The sequence below is a fragment of the Perca fluviatilis genome, chromosome 4, assembly GCF_010015445.1.
Source record: "Perca fluviatilis chromosome 4, GENO_Pfluv_1.0, whole genome shotgun sequence".
Classification (NCBI taxonomy): domain Eukaryota; kingdom Metazoa; phylum Chordata; class Actinopteri; order Perciformes; family Percidae; genus Perca; species Perca fluviatilis.
In genome coordinates, this window is record NC_053115.1 from 23490505 (window position 1) to 23511159 (window position 20655).

The following is a 20655-nucleotide window of genomic DNA, read 5'->3' on the forward strand; positions in this document are numbered from 1 at the left end:
TTTTTTGGCTTTGTTTGATTTATTCAAACTCGGATACAGGCTTAGGGGTGCATGACGTGGACAGAAAATGAATCCTTTTTAAAAACTTTTTATTTAAATTTCATGGCCCCAAAATGGAGCTTGGCTCTCATCTTCTAGGATTCCACATGACAAGAATGGTGCAATTTAATTTTTTTTCCCCCTAAGAATAAAATTCAGAGCAGCAGATTTCTTTTTAAGTGTCCAACCTCAGAAAGTTGGCGAATCTTGTTTTTTTCCTGGAGAGGACTTTTATGATTATTTTCTGTCGTTGCAATTTGTTCTGATGTAGATTTGTTGGATCTTTTCTCTGTAGAGTCGTGTGAGACGTGCTTGTGATAAAGCACAATATATTATAAATATATAAATAAATGAACTTGGAACTTAAAAAGGATTGCTGCAGCCGCCACATGTCCCTCCTGGGCGGATCTGGTAAGTGCTGTACTTTATGACTGTGGCGCACATAAGCAGACATACAATAAGAGACATGGTGTCATGTCTGCAGTGAAATGTAGTGTGAATGAGATGACAAAACTGAGGTCAAGGAGAGGGAGCACGCAACTTGTCATGAGTACCACAAATTTACGATCTTCTCGTTTCAGACCTGTTGCACAAAAGCAAAATGTCCTCCGTTTTCTTGTCTGTACCAGTGATGGCTGCTGTCACTGCACTGGTCCCACAATAATGTCATAATCACGGTCATCTGAGCGCTCATCTGCATGTGCTGTGGCATGTAGTGGTCCAATCTCGTTCTTATCCTCTTGCTTTCTTTTTCTTTTCTCCCTTTCGTCCGCTCTTCTCCGTCCAAAATTAGCCCAGGCCATGAGATGGGCCTAGAATAGGAGCCCCGGCCCCCACACTGAGCCTCTTAAAGACCACAGCTGGAGCGAGACAGAAGGACAGGGAGGGCCGGATGACAAGTGTTATCGCCACCATCACCTGCTCCCTGTAAAGCAATTTGTTATAGAGTTGTCACTGCGAAATCCATAGCTTGTCCTGGGGTAAAGAAAGACAGGGTCACATGTAATGAGGATCCAAATCCAGATATGACATAACTGAAGGACAAACAGCTGGTCCATGTTTGTCTATGTGTGTGATATAGAATAAGACGGGAGAATGTCAGAAAGGACACAAGTTTGAAGCCTACCAAACTTGAATCTATATATTGTAAAGTACGCATATATGTGTGCATTTATTTGTTGTTTAGGGGGGAAACAATGGGGAAACTATTTCATTATAAGAAAATGTGTAATTTGGAAAATCCCACAGATGACATTTTGCATTCACAAACACACTATTGCATTCTGTGCGGTGGTATTTTTAGGCAGCCACATTGTTACTGACCTTTACATAGGTCTCTAACTAACACCCCTGGATTTGCACTGATTAAAATGACCTCACACTCTCACATACTGCGTGCACATAACGTCTTGTCTTGTCTTTCTCTACCTGCTGGACACACACAGCACAAAGTTGCAGGGATACAAGCCAGAAGTGTCCTTGAGGTGGGTCATATGTTTCCACATTGGCTCGATGAGACAAACCTGTTTCTGGATCGGGACTGTTGATATGAGCTGAACTACAAACAGGCATTACAGGAGAGGTTCAAGTGCTTGCAGCAGGGAGGAAGATATTTACTCTCCCACCATGAGTCTTCCTGTACGGCATGAAGGCAACTTTTTAGAACTTATTAATCATTTCGGAAAAGGACTAAATTGGGCCCCATACCAAACTTGTAGAAACCAGGCCAGATATAAGCCATGTCAAAAGTCAACCACTATGCAAAAAGTAAGAAGCTACGTCTATGTGGAGTTGTCTCTTCAAACCTCTTGTTTTGTTTATTGATACAGTGTGATTTTATTATCATTTGTTTTAATTACTGTCGCTTTCTGTGTGGACCCAGGAAGACTAGCGAACACTTTGGAAGCTAATGTTGATCCAAATAAAGAATAAACCAATGACAAGTGACCAAAGTCTGGTTTGGGACACAAATGAATTACAAGGCCAAAGTATTTTCTCTGCCCTTTCTCATCCGCAATGACAACTGGAGGAAATTTAAATTACATATGTATTTTGTGTCAAATATTTGCTTTGTGCAGAAACATTTGCTTATACTATATATTCCAGTCCAATGTGATTCTCAGCTTTGAAGTAGACTTTTCCAGCTTCTGGGCTGTTGGGGCCTCAGTCCAGACATCTTGGATCTGGATTGCCCTTCTCCAGGACACTCGCCTCTTGTGTCTTCACCCTCTCTATGAATGGTATCCTTGAATTTTGCATCTTGTTTCTACTATACATGTAGTTGGGCAACTTCTCGGGAAACAAGTTTAATTTTTGAACTGAAATCTGTATATATTTTACAATTGTGAAAGTGCCTTTTAAATGGGTTTCTTGAACCAGTTAAAATCTTAGACATCACTAATTAAGAGGGTTCCACGCAACAGCAAAAATGTTTTAATCCGTTTAATTCTGCAAGAGCATTGCATTGAGACCAATTATACTGGGCTAGCAGGCATATCAAACACGGTCTAAAATGCCCCCTGGGAAGGATTACCTATCTCTATGGAGACACTAAGTTCCTGTTTAATGAAGTGTCAAAGCATGAAAGCTTGACCACTCATAGCTGAAGTTCTCCAAGCAAATAAACGTCTGCTCTACACTGATGACACAAACATCGGAAATGACCTACCTGTCTAATTTGTATTCATTGGAAACACCCATGTTTGGTCTGGTGTTTTCATTTGTATCAATACTATTAATTATCTTGGTGAATACATTTTTTAATTTAACATGGTTGCCATAGGAGGCTTTTTGGTTCAGTTGCACAACTTCCAAACACTAAGTGTGTGGTTATAACCCAGTCCTTATTGGTCAAGAGTCATTTTAGAGAACTATTAATAAACTGAACTGTGCAAAATGCCGAGGCATAACACAGTGAACAAGTCCCGAGGTAAATACTGCACAATTCCATTAGATATAAGATGACATGATAAGTGAGTGCAGGCACATATTATAGGAATATCATTGGGTGAGGCTGGTTGTTCTGAAGTGGCAACACGTATGTGGATCAGTAGATATCACAGGCAGGGACTACTTTCCAAACTAAATATATACATCTCCTTTCCTGCAATCCGTTGGTCTACATACCGCTATTTGTAATTTTCAGACAAAGGGGTGGGGGTGGAGGGAGGGGGGTCACAGACAGCTGACGCACCGCAGCGGAGCGCGGCAGTGCGCATCTTCATTCCCGGCTACAGGAGGAAAGGTGCGCACAATGTCTGTCCCATCCTCGGAAACGGTTCTTCCACTCGACTCGTATCTGATTTAAGCGAGTTTTCTTGCTTTCGCTACTGGGTTACAGCATCGGATTCTGCGCTTTACGACCCGCAGCTGTAGTGATATTTAATTCGGCGCGCAACAACTGAGGAGAAAAGGTGAATGTATCGCTAATAAAGGGCTTTTAGATACATCTAAAACGGAGGACTTATTCTGCCAACGCACTAATTACAATCTCCGATGCCAATGAAGATTATGGATGTACTGACAGGAAATCTGTATGGCATTATTAAATATTAACTGGTGGAGTTTAAAAGCACTTTTCCTCCTTGTGAAGCTCTTTAAGTTCTCCGATGATGGACGGCAGACAATCGTCAAGGACTTTCACACCTGATTGTGCAGCTTTTGCCAACACATGAAGGGAAGAAACATGTTTTGTCTGATGAAATTTCGCCGCTTATCAGACAGCAGCAGGGCTATGGGGATCAGACATGGGTCAAAAATCCAACATCACTCCAAACCCATATCTAAAATATACTTAATTTTTATTTTGCTCCTGCTCATTTTCACACCGAGAGTGGATTCATCGTGGTGGTGAGTGAGAGTGCATTTTCTGATCTGATCATTTAGATCAGTTTTAATAACAGTCGATAGCATAGCCTATATAGGTTACATCCGTAAAACTAAGAGCCAAAGTGAAGTTATAAATGCAAGCGTAGAAAAAGGTTCTGATGCATGACTAAAACTAAAATCAAAATGTAACTCTCTATTTAACCATTTGCTCTTAGTTTTCCTATGTCAGGTATAAGGATGGAAAATTAACCCGTGAAAAAGGCAAAAAAGGGATACCCAACTTTCTTCTGCTTATTTGCCAAACATGATCTAAAAATCTAATCTTGATAAAGCCATTCGCTTGATTTATTGCCAACAAACCTACAACTTGGCTAGTCCAATATAAGGTACAAATTGGAACACTTTCATCTCAGTTCATCTCTGCATGGGAATTTTTGTTGCTGATGTAAAAGATAATGATAATTAAAACATCAATGCAAAGTGAAACATTCAGCACAGCAATGTGTGTCATGTGTTTATAAAGATTAATGGTGTTGGGGGGAATCACCCCTATCCATCCATCTTGCCCAGAGCAAGTGGCAGGTGCAGGCGCTGGTGCATGAATAAATGCCCCTTGATGATTTCTCTTGAGGTTTTAAATGCTCAGAGGAGGAAACCCCCCCCCCCCCACCCTCTCCACCTTATCCCACCCACCTGAAACAGCTGTTCTCATGTGTCAAGGCACACTTACAGAAAATTGTATTTGATGTGTACTTTATATTTAACCAACCACATTGAAGCACATCTAATTCTACGTTTTCTTCCTTTATCTTTGAATTATGGCTCTGCACCCCATACCAATTAGCTGCGGCTTTACAGATGGATTTAGATTTAAAAAAATGCACCCTTTGTAAATAATGTTATGAATGGTAATATCCCAAGAGAGTAAGTAAGAACGTATATTCTATCCTATTTTCCATTGTGTAATTCCATTGCTCTCTTATGCAAATACATTGTGAAAAAAAACCTGGGATTCAATTACTGACAAATTTCAGAGAAAGAAAGAGAGAGAGAGACACAGAACAGGAGAGGCTTGGAAGCTTTGCGTCCAGATGATTAATACTTATTTAATCCTGCTTTGCATTGTTAGGGCCTATTTTTAACTACTGCAATAATTTAGATGAGTTCCATGTGTCTTGCTGCACAGGAACCCATTCCCTCTCTATTTCTATGTGTGTGTCCTCTTGGAGACAGTCAGGGGTCTTTTGGCACAGCCAGTATGTACGACACACAATAAACACAAGTAGTGCTTCTGCTCTGCTTTACTGCTCAGGCAGATAGTAGCAGTTAGAACAGGACTGGGACAGCCATAACAGGAGTGGAAACTGCCTGCTACGTCCGTTTCTGTCTCGGAGGCCAGGCGACACAAATGTGGCTGCGATTAGGGACTATAATGATATCCGGATGGAGAGTGGAGCGTGCAGGCTTAGAGAGGGAGGGAGGGAGGAGAGGGTGGGGGGCCTGCGTCTGCATATGGTTGATCTGTGAGGCAGGGAGGGAAAGGCCTGAGTGGTCACTTGCACTGTAGATGACTTTCCTCATGTCCAATACCACCAGCATGTGATCCGCCCTTTTAGGAGTTGCTACAAAAGAAAGGGATTATGTCTGAAAAGAGCAGGAATCAAAGGCCTGTCACAGGGAAAGAGGTGTTTTTCACTGAACGTGAGGAATTTAATAATCTCTTCGACGTTCCTGAATATCTGAGTCTCAAGTAGGGGTATGGATGTGAAGAAAAATAGACACGCTAGTATAGCCGAGAGTCCAATCGGTAAACTCGATATAAAAAGGAAAAGTTTGACATTTTGGGAAATACATTTATTCGCTTTCTTGTTTGAGTTTCTGAGAATTGAGTTTGATGACAAGATCGATATGGCTCTTATATCTGTATGATAAATATGAAGCTCCAAACAGCAGCCGGCTAACAAACTTAGCATAAAGACTGGAACCAGCTAGCCTGGCTCTGTCCAAAAATAACAAAATCTGCCCTACTATCATCTCTGGATCTTCCCAACACATTGCATCTTGTATGGGGCGGCTGTGGCTCAGGTGGTAGAGCGGTTGTCTCAATCAGAAGACACTGAACCTCGAATTGCTCCTGATGCTGTGCCGTCGGTGTGTTAATGTGTGTATAAACGTTTATCTCATTATCCCGTATGGCAGCCTCGGCCAACAGTGTATGAATGTGTGTGTAAATGGTACCTGTACTGTAAAAGCGTCTGAGTACTCATTAAGACTTTAGTTTAAGTTAAAGTTAGACTAGTTAAGACTAGAAAAGTGCCAGATAAATGCATTACATTTTTTTTGTTTACTACAAAAACCAAAGTGTAGAAAAGTGAAACTGAAGCTTTATAGTGGGTTTGGGGATAGGAGGGTTATGGGCCGGACTATTTCTTGGTCGGGACAAGGAACTGGTCCCAATCAATTTGAAGATATCAGGATTTTTTTTACAGATTCAATATCTCCCACTTACGACCCCAAAAAAGTAAACAGACTAGTGGCAAAATGGCTGTAAAACCACCATCGCTGACAGTTACACTTAAATCAAATATTAATACTAATACAATTTATTCAGCCATTTAATATAAGATACACAGTTTGTTTATACCTGGATTTACTTGTTAATGAACCACTACAAATACACAACACAGCAAAAGTACATGTAGCTAATTCAAGCTATTTATTGGCATGAACAAAAAGTTATCAGCAAGGGTAATCATCTAGCAATAATGCATGAACACTCCCAAATCACATTCTGCCGACACTGCGTGAATGCCACATAAGAGCAAGCGGAGATAACCCTGATGACATCATTATGACATCATCATGAGACTTGACACAGCTCCTCCAGAGCCACAGAAGACAATACACCGTACGACATTACACAGGTTACGCTAAATAAATAAACATCATGTGTAAAATTGGTAGGGTGCCCTTTTAACTTATCACGACGAGTACTGTGTCTGCAGGTACATCGGAGCGCTGGGTGCTCGGGTGATCTGCGATAACATTCCCGGCCTGGTGAATAAGCAGCGGCAGCTGTGCCAGCGGCACCCGGACCTGATGCAGTCCATCGGTGAGGGAGCCAAAGAGTGGATCAAAGAGTGCCAGCACCAGTTCAGACACCACCGCTGGAACTGCAGCACGCTGGACCGGGACCACACTGTGTTTGGCAGGGTGATGCTGCGAAGTGAGTCTGCACATGTGTGACTGGGATTTCTATCTGTGTGGTTCCTTTGTACGTGCGTGACAGTGGTTGTTTACATCAGTGACACTCGAGTTAATCATCCTCGTAAATGTCAATGCTGTTACCAGATAAGCAGAGAATTAATAGGTGTCATTAAATCAACTTTGCTCTAGAATACAAACAGAAAGAGAAAGTGTATTTTTTTTACCTTCTCTGGAATAAGGGAAGATTGGGAAAGTGGATGTTCTCCGAAAACAAGTAGCAGATCTGGAGATCCACACTGGTGATGTATAAACAGTAATAGGAGATGTAAATATTTGGGTAGATGTTTCTGGCAGCCAGACAAAGCTTTACTCCTTGACATATCGCCTGTGTTCTGCTTCATTGCGTGAGCAGGAATGAGAACAGGAGGTGGGTGGGAAAGCCAGACCAAATAACCCCCAAAATCTCCTCTGGTCTGAAAGAAAAACACAGCCCAGTGACTGAGAAAGCTGCCATCTGTGCAAAATAAAAGGTGAAAGGAGAGTCGGCTGGACTGTGATGTTATAGCTCACATGCTGCTACCTCTGTCTGGACCATCCACCATAAATGGACTGATTTCTGTGCTCATGCTGTCTGGAATATACTGAAGAAAGACTGCTTTACTGAGCAGTAACACAGTGAACTCGGGCACTAAAAGAACAGCTTGATTCTTACCAAAGAAAGCCAAAGTTGAAGCGTGGTTTCCGACTTTACAATACTAATTTAAAGTGGCGTAAGAAAATCTGCAAAAATGTTCCATTGTAAACAAGACATTTTCTGAAGAACTTAATTGCAACACCTCTCTTCCCTGTGCACCCAAGGCAGCCGTGAGGCAGCGTTCGTGTACGCCATCTCGTCAGCAGGAGTGGTCTACGCCATTACCAGGGCCTGCAGTCAGGGGGAGCTAAAGATCTGCAACTGTGACGGCCACAAGCGAGGGCAAGCTAGCGATGACAAGGGCAAATTTGACTGGGGTGGATGCAGTGACAACATCAACTATGGCATAAAATTTGCCAAGGCCTTCGTAGATGCTCGAGAGAGGATGGTGAAAGACGCTCGCGCGCTGATGAACCTGCACAACAACCGGTGCGGTCGGATGGTGAGCAGCAGCTTTAATTTTAATGTTGATACTTATTTAAGACTTATTTCTAGATTTACTGTATGAGCCTGTGCCCTACTCTAAGAGACAAGAGCACATTTTACCACAATTTAACTCGTTATATTGAATAGATACTATCAATAATTTACAGAAAATGTTCCTTCAAGTAGGCATCCCAGTAAGCACACATACGCCGCTGCGATGTATGCAAAAGATTGCTTCATTGACAGTGTGAATACTGTGAGATTTTTGTATACGGTTTGTATCAAATACCCCTTTAGACATCCCTTTAATACTTAGGTTTGATTTATACTAGGCCTGTAACAATTATTAAATAATTGTCTAACCGCAATTTCTTTTACATAAATTGAGGTTATTTTGTATAACTTGACAACCGCAATTAAAGCATTAGAGCTTTTTTTCAAATGAGATTGGTCACACTATTGTTTGGATCCATCACACACATTTGCAGTACCAGCGTCGCATCACCTATAACAGTAACGTTAGCTAGCCTACAATACTAGGATTCCTACCAGAGGACCCCCCACCGCAGTTGCAAGTCCAGTCGGCTTTCGAAGGTTAAAAATCCACCGAAGCACCTTTAGATGTATTTAACTAAATAATGTAGTTAACGTTAGTCCGTCTGAGGTGTTTAATCTACTATGGTGCTTTGTTTAATTAGTAACGTTAGAATGTTTTATTATTGTACAGTAGGCAATATGGCAAATCAAACTTCAGCATTTTTTATCTTGGAAATAGCCTTGTATTTCACTCGCTTTTTCCAGAGCTTTCAGCAGATGGAGTTAGAGAACTGCGTTATATATAAACGCTAGTAAGTTGTCCTTGAGTTTTGCATCAATGTGATAAACATTTATTTGTTAACCATTTGTTTTACTGGATTAGACAAAAACAGACATTCCCAACAGGTTGTGTTCTATATCTCAATTAGGGCTGCAACTATCGATCATTTTTATAAGCGATTCATTTCCCAATTATTTTCTCACTTGACTGATTAATCGTGTGGTCTATAAAACCTCAGAAAACCATGAAAAATGTAATTTCTCAAAAATCTACTTAAATTTTGAGTGACTAATCAATAATACTAGCACTCCAATCACAATTTCCAGAAAATTCACTATTTCACAACATATATAAATATCAATTAGGGCTGGGCGATATGGAGAAAATCAAATATCACGATATTTTTGACCAAATACCTCGATACTGATACTGCAACGATATTGTAGTGTTGACTATTGGTGCTTTCACAAAATATTTACACAATGAGATTTTTGATAAATAATCATCAGTAATCTGGATATAATGACTAAGTGGGTAAAGGCAAATAATAGAACAGTTACAACAGTCTGGTAAGTTCAGAAAATAATATAAACTTTACTTTAATGCAGCCTTTAAAACCAGGAAAAGACACCACTTATGCCATATCACGATATCCAAAATCGAAGACGATATCTAGTCTCACATCACAATATCGATATAATATCGATATATTGCCCAGCTCTAATATCAATATTGCAATATAAAATTAAATATACCATGAAAGAACGTTTTATTTATGTAGTCCACCGATGATCTCAAGTGATAAATTAACGACTCGACTTCCCTTTTAAGAGAAGAAGAGTAAAATATTCCTCTGGGTAAAGACAACACTCCTGGCAACAGGCAACAAAGTAAGAATCAACTCTCCCAACAGCATATATTATGAATTTGCTTTCATCAGTTGATTTAGTTTTAGGCTCAACACAGACAAGCCAGGTTGTTTCAAAAAACGCTTTGGAGCAACACACCTTAAAGTAAACTCCAGTCAGATTGAAGCAGGGCTGATCACACCTAGGCTACATCATATAGGCTTAACACCCTGTCACCTTTGACCTCTGCTCTAGGCAGTAAAGCGCTTTATGAAGCTGGAGTGCAAGTGTCATGGGGTCAGTGGCTCCTGTTCTCTGAGGACCTGCTGGCTGGCGATGTCAGACTTCAGGCGAACTGGAGACTACCTTCGCAAGAAGTACAACACAGCCATCGAGGTGACCATGAACCAGGACGGGACGGGCTTTATGGTTGCTGACAAGGACTTCCAGGGAAGCACCAAGAATGAGTTAGTGTATGTCGAGAACTCACCAGATTACTGTCTCACAGACCGCTCAGCAGGTGAGTGAATGAATAAAGAATTAGTTTTTTTGCATGATTATGCTTTTTAAAAAGTGGAAAAATCAGGAGCTCCTTGCAAAGAGTGAAAAATGTGTATTGATACTTTAGATGACCATGAATAAAAGAGTGGGACATGGTGGCCCTCATTTATCAACCCAACACAGAAACCAGCACAGATATGAGCGCAAAAATCATCTTACAACAGGCTTCACGTGTGATTCATGAAACGTTCATATCACACCAATCAGAGCGTAAGAATGGTCGTACATTGATAAATGCAGCGGCTGGAAACGGTCGTTATTTAAATACCACGCCCCAATGTATTCTGGGTTTTGAGGCCTCGCCCTTACAATTTACGACATGGCGAGACGTAATCCGGCTAAGAAGCGGCACTTTTCAGAAGTGGAGATTGAAACCCTGATATCTCAGGTTCATTTGCAGTAACGTGTGTACTTTTTGGCAGCCTGAAAACTGTTATTAAAGGCTGTAGAAAGAATGCAGAATGGAAAGAGATCACTGATGCGGTCAACAGTGTTGCCGTAGTAAATCGGACTCCAGCTGAAGTTAATTTAATTTATACATACTTGACATATGTATGCTATAGTCCGAATAGTGATTTACAGGCTTATATTGCAATCTCTTAGGCCTACATATAGGTGTACCTATATTTAAATAAACACACAGTAGCGGAGTTTACGCAGTGTCTTTTATTTTACTCGTTTTACTCTTTTTTTTTTTTTTTTTTTCATGAGTCAGAGTCAGGCAACCGTGAGTTGGCATCGGGTCACCTGGCTCCATGACTACATTTATGGCACCCTGCTTTCCTGCGCAATGTTGTGGAGAACCCCACAGGCCAAAACAATGTTGCAGACTTTTTTCTGCCGTGTATAGGGTCCCCGCCGCTGGTGTAAGACAGTGCAACCTGCCCTTAATCAATCCAATGGAGCGCTCGACCGTGGCCCATGTGCGTACGTGTGCACTGTTGTACCGGCGCGTTACGGTCTTCTAAAAGAGCCAGATGCCGATAAGTGATCAACTGAGGACTTCTCCTTCTCCTGTTAAACTGATTATATGCTGCACTGCAAGTCTACACTGATTCGAAAACGTGCATACACAAGTTTAAACTTGACGTGAGATTTGATCGTAGCCTCCGCTCACATCCATATTGATAAAGGCCGAGCTTTGCGTGGAAATGAGCATACGCCGGTTTTACGTTGGTTTTCTGTCGTACATTCTTTCCTTAATGAGGGCCAAAGACTAAGACAATAGTGGCTGTAAATGTACATGGTGAAGTGTGGGTGTAAAATAATGAAATAATTTTTAATATAAAATATTGCAACACCAAATTTACAATTGAGTATATTGTTAAACAGGTGGTTGGTCCTGTGTCACTTAAAAAATCTATGAGAATAAGAGACTCGTCCACTGAAGGCTTGCATTCTTTCACAGCTTAACGTTCAATGGTTTGACCTTTAACATCTCATTTAATTCCTAGTGTTTGCTTTACCTTGTTAAACTCAGTCTCTCTCCTCCAATCCAGCCCCTCCAATAGAGCGTGAAGGAGTTCACTAGCTCACTGTTAATAGGTTAGGTAAGTAGTAGGCTAGTGCATATGTGCAGGGGACATGATGGTACTTTGAGATTCTCCCACTCCTCCCTGCTGTTAGCTTGGTGTGTGTTCACTAAAGGAAAGGCTGTCTTTCCTTGTTAAAAGGTGATCTTAAAAGGAGCTTATGACCCTCCTCGGCACTAATCTCCATTGTATAGGAATTCATAGCCTAAGGATACATGCAGACTTATTTTTCAAATCCTTCCTTTGGTCAGTATAAGGCTCCACTCCCTAGAGCCTGAAGGGAATATCTCCTCTTATCCTTTTCTCTTTACTCCAGGGATGCTCTGTTATTAGACATGGCATCTGATCTTAGGCTTAGATTTCACACTTGAGTACATCACCTTTGTGTTGGTCTCTGAGACTATTCTGTCAGCGTCTGTAAGCCAATACCGTGCCAAAGAGTTTGGAGTTTCAGTTTTCGGCATCAAAATATTCACTGGTGTTCTGGTGGTTAACTGCCAATATTAGCATTTCTACAGTATGTCAATAACTGGAGGTTTTCCAAAATGCAATTAAGTTGAGCTGATATGTGACTAGGACTAACAACCACTGAAGAAGAGTTACTCAAGACTTAATTTGGTTACTGTAATAGGAAAGGTACATGGTTAGAACTATCACCCAACCCTCCTGTCCCCCTCAGCTCTACAGAGCGTTGCAGCCAGGGTGCGATTTGTGAAGAAAGCAGAACAAAACAACAAAACGAAAACATGCAAGAATTAAATCCACCCTTCCAATACCATGGATATAGTGCCACTCGGCCGGCCATGCCAAAACACTTATGCACTTCAATATCCAATGGAAAATAAACTCAAAATGTAATAGCACATTATGTCAACATAAAACACAGCACTTTCAAGCCAGAGAGCGGAGTTCACTATGCGGCGAAAACAAAATACTTTCACCCAGGAAACGCTCGTTCATTCCCCTGGTGTGTTTTAATCCAAATCCGATCTTTTTCCTAAACTTAACTAGTCGTTTTGGTGCCTAAACTTAACTGTCATCACTGCATGACGCTAACTTTTTCTGGCTTAACTCAACTACCATGGCCCCTGAAAGGGCCGTCATCTGGCGGTGCCTGTAGCCGGCTCACAGTCAACTATTGGCGGCTAAACAACTGCCGCTCCGTAGCGGCTAAATACAACCAGCAACTGCTGCTCGGATTTTATCGTTCTATGGCACTGTAGACTGTTCACGTTACAGCGCTTTATTTAGTTTAAAATACTTCTATTTTAGGTATATATAATGAATATATGGTCGAGGCTATTGGAGAAGTAGATTTATGTAGATGATTTGATTGAAATTTATTTTGAACTTGTAAAAGAAAACAGAAAAAGTTATACAGAAAATAATAATATTACACAAATTAGAAAACAGAGATATAACTAATACTATTTTGTTTTGACATATCCGAAAAGGAGTGGGAAGCAGTATACCTTTATTTAATCCCACCCCTTAATTAATGAAAAAACTAAACAAAAATACCAAACATTCACTTTCAGATGTAGCATATTTTTCTTTCCGACTCAAAAATGTTGTATATTTCATGGTGTGTTAATAAAGGGCAGGGGGTATACAACAACATTGCTGTGAACTAAATCTTACTTTTCATTATGCTTGAAAATAACTATGATTTTGACATTTCTTTACAGGCTCCTTGGGCACAGCAGGCAGAGTGTGCAACAAGTCCTCCAGAGGCACGGACGGCTGTGAGGTCATGTGCTGTGGGCGGGGCTACGATACCATGCGTGTCAAACATGTCACCAAGTGCGAGTGCAAGTTCAAGTGGTGCTGCGCTGTGGAATGCAAAGACTGTGAAGACTTGGTGGATGTTCACACCTGCAAGCCTCACAAGCGACCCGATTGGCTGGACATAACCTAACACGGAGACCTGACCAATCACAAGTCACCACTGACTCAATAACCTGCGTGCTAATGACTGCATTTTGTTATGGGATATATAAATGGGATCTCTTAACTGTAATACCTCTGGCTTATTTTTGATCCTTTGACACTTCCGGAAGCAGAGACTTCACAGACATTGATGCTAAACTGGAAATTAGGCCCAGTTACTGATCGTGCTGCTTTAATAAGTGTTTCTGAGAACAATTTGTTGAGCTTTTTTTTAAGACAAACTTTGAATCTTTGATACAAAATGGCTGAATGTTGTTTTATTCTGTTGTAAATACACCCTTCAGTGTTTCCCCTAGGTTGACTGCTTTAGTCTGGGTGGGTTGGTGGGGGGGGGGGTTCTACCACCACACCAAATTCTATTCTCAATTTAACACTTTAAAGTTTCTTTAAATATTTATTACTAGTTTTAGTTTAGTTTTTGTTTAGTAACTTTTCGAAATTCACATTAACCATTCTTCACATCGGCATGAATTAGATCCACCGCACAGCACTTATTTAAAAAGAAAATATGTCACTTTTAAAGCTGGTTCGCCTGTTACTCCTGTTATTTCATTACAAGCAATGTAGCATTTAAAAGGCTATTTTTTAAACAGAGTCTGGCGCAGTGCTCACTCCACATAAAGTGCTACATTACACCCCTCCAGCAAACTTCACAGAGAACAATAGGGACAAAACAGCATCACCGATCTGTTTTAACCAAATATTCTCCGGTTCAGCTCAGCTAAAAACCCAAAAATTCTACTGCGCCTGTTTGTCACCGGTAGGCTCCCGACAACGTTTCAACTGACTTGAAGTTTTTTCAGGCCAGGCCGAGTTTCCCGTTGGCCTTGCGGCCCGCCGGAAGTGGAAAAACTGCCCTTGTTTGAAGCAGAGATATGTAGTAATGCCTGATTGTTTTACAGTATGCAAAGACTGTGTGAGAACATGACATACTTCTCATACTGATGATCATAATAGCAGTAATATTTAGCCTGAAGAGACCGAGACATAAAGAAAGAAAAATGTAATATTGCAAAAACCCTGACATTGTATCATTTAAAATGATATTAAGTATGCTACTGCAACAAATACAAAAGATAGTTGCTGCTAATGAGTGCAACTCTAACATACTAGTTTCTATTAGAATAAGATCAGACAATCGCGCTGTGAACCGGAAGCAACCGCAAACAGGAGAACAAGCAAGGACTTTCAGTTAATGTAAAGTCGCGGGCAAAGCTGAATTTTGGCAGGTTCCCAGTCATATGGACCTTGGACTATTGTCTGACAGGGTTAGATTTCTCATACAGTATTCCACGTCATGTCATTTCTACCTCTGGTTCTTTGTTTTTGCTTCCCATGTTTTGATTCAATACCACACCGACGGCCTAAAGCAATTGTCCTTAGGCTGTGTTCAGACAGACAACAGCACTGCGTAAAAACAAACAGCCCCCTCATACATTTCAATTAGGCTACTGCGGCAAACAACGTAAAACCATTGCAGCAACACAAGGCACTGTGTAGGCCGATCGAGTACATACATTTGATGGAGATGACTTACTTTAACGTGAATGCAGAAATTCTACTGTATACCTGATGACTGTCAAAAGACGACCAAATGATTTTCGATGTGACGAATTTCCAAAGTTGTCAAATCCAGTGTCATAATATTACAAACTGCTGTGCAATGACTCGGTGCCTGATAAATTCTTCAAACTCATGGATTTACTATTATGACCATCTCATATCATCAGTACCATAAACAACGTGCCCCCACCAAAGCAGCTGTTTTTGATCTGAACACCCGGTTAGCCATCATGCCTGCAGCCTTTGTTGTTTGCCAAGATTTACCTACTGCCAGATTCTCTTGGTCATAGTTGTTAAGTGTTAAGACAGTTAACTCCAGAATGCTATGTTTTTTTTTTTTTTATCTTTCAAACCTTTATCAGATGCAACTTTTTTTATTTTAATTTTGTTAAAAAAAAAAAAAAAAAACGTCCCTACATCCTGTTAGCTTTTAAAAGTTATGGATCACTGATTGTGAGACACATTTACTTTAAAGATTATTTTTTGGGGGCTTTTCCCTTTATTGGATAATGACAGTGGATAGACATGAAAGGGGGAGAGAGATGGGGGATGACACGCAGCACAGGGCAGCAGGTCGGATTCGAACCCGCACCGCTGCAAAGGACTCAGCCTACATGGGGCGCACGCTCTTACCGGGTGAGCTAGAGGCCGCCCCCACACATTTACTTATTTTTAAGATGGTATCGGACCCCGTGCTTTCCCCTTGGATCAATGTCCAGGAGCTTCATGCTTAGATAATTATGTTTTCTTTTACCTGCTGGGTCTCAGTTGGTGAACTGAAACTTTACTGATCTGAAAAAACATTCTGTTAATGTGATGCAGGTAAACGATGTCTCATTTTTAATTAGCCTCACTGTCATTACCTCCAGCTTTAACAGACACCACAGCTGTTTCTGCTGCTGATAATGTAATGCTACTTCCATTAAAAGTAGAAAGCCTTAGAATGTACATTAAAAAAACATGTATATGCTGCTATATTGTCATAGATCATAACTAAAACTGAGCAGCAAGATATATACTGTAAATCTGAAGATCCTAATTACACAGAAAAATATTAAAACATAACGTTTCTGTCCACATTAAACTAAAGTTGTTATCATATAAATTCTGTTTCCAGTGTATGCCTCTCAGTGGTGGGCTTAAGGTTGTAAGTGCAGTCTTCATTGCGAAGGCCAGTACAGCATGTTTCTCCTGTCATCGTATTGTGACAGACCACTTTTACAATGCAATCTTATGCAACTGTGCTTTCAGTCCTTTGTGCACATATTCACTGGCTCGGACTGGTTTGTGAGAAGTTAAGTATTTCATGAAACTGGGCCAAGACATTGCAGAAAGAGCAGTGAAGTAGCTACGGACCCTGAATTTGACTTTTCAACATCTGGTAATGCAGCCAGACGCATGCTAGGCCATTGGAGACACAACCCTCAAAGGGGTTTATAGATCTAAATGAATCTGACAACAAGCTGTGGATGCTGGGAGTCAACAAATTTTTTCAAGTCCACGTAATGAGGAAGGGAGCCAAAGCAAAGTGCTTTGAACAAGGCCAAATGACACACCATGTCAAACGTTCACAAGTCAAAAGTTAATTGCAAACAAAGGAGCCTGTTTTGAATGTAAATGAAGAGCACGTTGGCTGTGTTTTTCTTAAAGATTAGAAAGGTGAGACCTGATAACATACAGTGAGGGCTGACCTGGGCCTGCGCTGCTCTGGCCCTCAAAAGTTCATATTTCCATTCCCCAGTTCTACTGACAGCACAAAACTGACAATGTCAGTCTGCTATGAAATTTAACATTTTAATCCTGAAACCACATTGGAAACCACTGGGCCTGCACTGATCTGTACTATGGATTTGGATTGGTTGAGGGTGAATGTCATAGTTACTGTTGCCTATGTGAGGTCACTTAGGTCTAGTCACAACTTCGACATCCCATTAAACGTTTTTTAATTTTCAGATGTACTGCAGTTAGCCTACATTTCAGCCAACCAAAAAATATGTGTAGTTGTTACTGATACCCTGAATGTTTGACTGTTCAATTAAGGCTGATGCTACATTTTTACATCCAAGTCAATGTTTTCCTCTGTCAGTGTTTGGTGCAACAGTGTCCTAGTTTGTATTACTGTCTCTGGAAGTATTTTCACCTTTGTATTGCAGGTCCCAAAATACCTTACTGGCTCTATATTAAACCTTGTTGATCCACTCCCTCTGTCACTCCTATTAGAGGTCTTCCATTCCCTTCCAGCTTATATGGTCTCATGTGTTTTAGCAGGGAGTGAATAAAGAGAATGCAACCAACTGTGTTGGTGTTTTAAAGCTCAGTCAGCTCAATGCTAGGATATTCCAGATTATATTTTCCAGAAACGTAACTGGACTGGCAGATAATGGGCGTAGATAGCAACATAATTTAAATCACAAAACATATCCAAACATTATCTTTAAGGAATCTTAAAATTAAAATGAAATCCTTATAAGGTATACTTTCATCGAACAATTAGCTAAACTGTGCGTACACACAGTAGATTAATAACGCTTTGCTGATCTCAAAATCTGCCATAGTATCCGTGCCGCTTTGTCCCCCACACTGTGTGATCCAGTTTAACTCTGTAAAAATAACAGGAGCAGCATCGCAGGCATTCTCTTCCATCATGGTGATATCAAATGGGCATCTCAATTTGACAACATTTCAGAGCTAAATTTGGCCCAAGGGAGAGTATGGTCCACACAGATGTTCCACATTCAGGGAAATCAGGAGAGAGAAATGTTATCATCCATGCTTTTACATTGTAATGGGTCACAAATGATTAAGTGTTGTGCAAGTTCATACTAAACATAATTCTCCTTGAAACACTGTGCTCCATCTAATCATATGATTAATATCTATAAAGTACAGCAATATGGGAAATATGTTGGTATACATTCCCTACTGAAGGGAGCTGGAATTGGTGCTCTCTACTCTATTTAGGAAGTGTTGAAAATCTGTCCCAGTAGTTTCACTGTTTTTCTTGGAAGAGAGGATGCCCCTTATGACCCTATCAGCAGTAATTGAGCTTTATGTGGACATGAAATTGGACTTGACAATAGCTGCTATGTAGTGTATTTATTGTCCTTGCCAAGTGACATCATACACATTTTTTACTGGGAGAATCCAGCTATAAATCTCACATACAGTTTCTATAGCATTGACAAAGGAAAATAGTCCCACAAACAGACTAATGTAAATTATCTTATTACAGCAAGATCTTTATATTGTACATACAATAAATGTAGTAATGTAGTGTCTTTCTCACGCATACAGGGGCACACAGATATTGACGCCCATGTTAAATGAGCAAATGCATAATCCTTAACTTTATTCAGCCAACTCACATGCAGTCGATTTATTATGGTCATACAAAACTGATATTTGGCATCTAGACGCTGATTCACTCCCCACAATCATACACCAAGATCAGCACAGCAGAGACTGTGGAGTGGTGATAAATACTTCCCATAAGAGCCACATTAGACACAGAGCCTGATACAAGCCATTATGTGAATTTTATATAAGCCACAAGTACCAGCTCTGCCATATGCCTACTTTCCTGCTTGGCACGAGAGACCATGAAGGGAATAAATTATGCTGTGAACTGAGGGGAGTAGCTAAATCCACCAACAACCCACTTGATGGCTATGCAGGCTTTGCATATTAAACTGCAAAAAGATAATGGCGTGAGCAGACAATGTCGTCTTGTGAAATGGCATTCATGTACATGTACATGGATAAAAAATTATGGCTGTTGACGGATTGTTGAGTGTTGCAGATGCATAAACTAAGTACAGGAGCTCAAGCAGGTTAGCTGTAATAATATGAAAGAGTAAAGCAAGCTGTCACCCCAACACATTGGTTTGACTTGAAACAGTTTACTATTGCTAGGCTGAGTATGAGGTGTGTGGAGATGACCTCAGTACAATGTGTGACAAAACCATATGTTGAGTTTACCATGCAGCCTCTATTACACTGAAACAATGTATGCAAGAAACAGTTATGGTTACCTTCCTAACGCCAATATGCAGTATCAGGCTCTACTATAGACCTTGCAGGGAAAAAGCCTAATAGAAAAAAAACACCAAAACAACACAGAGGGGAAAAATACATGGCAAAACCAATCCGCCCATAACACACAAAACACTCAAACATAAGAATAAAAGGATACTAACTGACTGTGCAAAACAACAACAACAACAACAACAACAACAACCACAAAGTAGGCCCAAAAGGTAAAAAAATACATGGCAAAACCAATCCCATAACACACAAAACAGTCAAACATAAGAATAAAAGGATACTGACTGTGCAAACCAACAACAACAACAACAACAACAACAACAACAACAACAACCACAAAGTAGATCCCAAAAGGTAGATGAAAGCAGCATAAAAAGAGAAATCAGCAAAACAACACTGTTCATAAACAAATCTGCAGGTTAACAGGCCAGCAGCATCAACAATGTATGTCATTAATGCCAGGCACAGAAACAAAAGAGCAGAATTAAGACCTCACTGAACATTAGCACGTTAGCAAAGGCAGTACGTACCTTGGTAAAGTGAAGCAGTCTCAGCGAAGTAAAACATCTTTGGTAAGAGTTACCCATTGACATATATGTAAGGAGTTACCATCATAGCTGACAGGAAAACTGCTTCCGGCTTGAAATGGCGTTTAAAGTCCACAGCTGATGAATGACTGGTGAAATTGTTGAATTCCAGCAGAAGCAGACGAAAGGATGGGATGATTTGTATAGCTTAACTACTCCACTAAACCTAAAACAGGACTTATGTTAGCATGTAAGATTCCAAATGAAGTACGACATTTGCGACAAGTGGATTCGGAAATGTTGTTAGCAAACGAACAGTGTTAGCAGCAGGCTAGTAGTTCAAACATCAAACCAGTGGGCAGGGCACTGATAGTTTAAATAGCCCGCCCTATCACAAAGGGGTGTGCTTGATTTGTGTTGGGTATATGTCATAGTCATAATAATAATAGTACCTAAAAAACAGATTTATACAGATTTTTTCAAAACATAGTGCTTTAAATGGTAGGACCAGGACTGAAACATTTCAGGACAAATAGAAATGCCAGACAATTAAAAAAATACCTAAATAAAATGCCCAACATAATATAAGATAAAAGCAATAACAGACAAGTGTACGTCT

The 20655-nt window shown here is 40.4% G+C and overlaps 2 protein-coding genes across 2 annotated transcripts in view; one reads left to right on the forward strand and one right to left on the reverse strand.

Moving 5' to 3' along the window:
• The window catches only part of LOC120557287 (potassium voltage-gated channel subfamily D member 3-like), a 139945-nt gene extending 119570 nt beyond the window's left edge, over positions 1–20375 (reverse strand). The window contains exon 1 of the mRNA XM_039797463.1: positions 20040–20375. The gene's annotated coding sequence lies outside the window, so the exon portion shown is untranslated. The remainder of the gene's footprint in view (positions 1–20039) is intronic.
• On the forward strand, positions 3248–14201 carry LOC120557289 (protein Wnt-2b-A-like). Its single transcript, XM_039797467.1, has 5 exons — positions 3248–3888; positions 6873–7093; positions 7933–8210; positions 10115–10379; positions 13641–14201. The coding sequence occupies exons 1-5, from the start codon at positions 3710–3712 to the stop codon at positions 13868–13870; spliced, it is 1173 nt and encodes a 390-aa protein (XP_039653401.1). The 5' UTR covers positions 3248–3709; the 3' UTR covers positions 13871–14201.
• Positions 20376–20655: the final 280 nt, after the last annotated feature.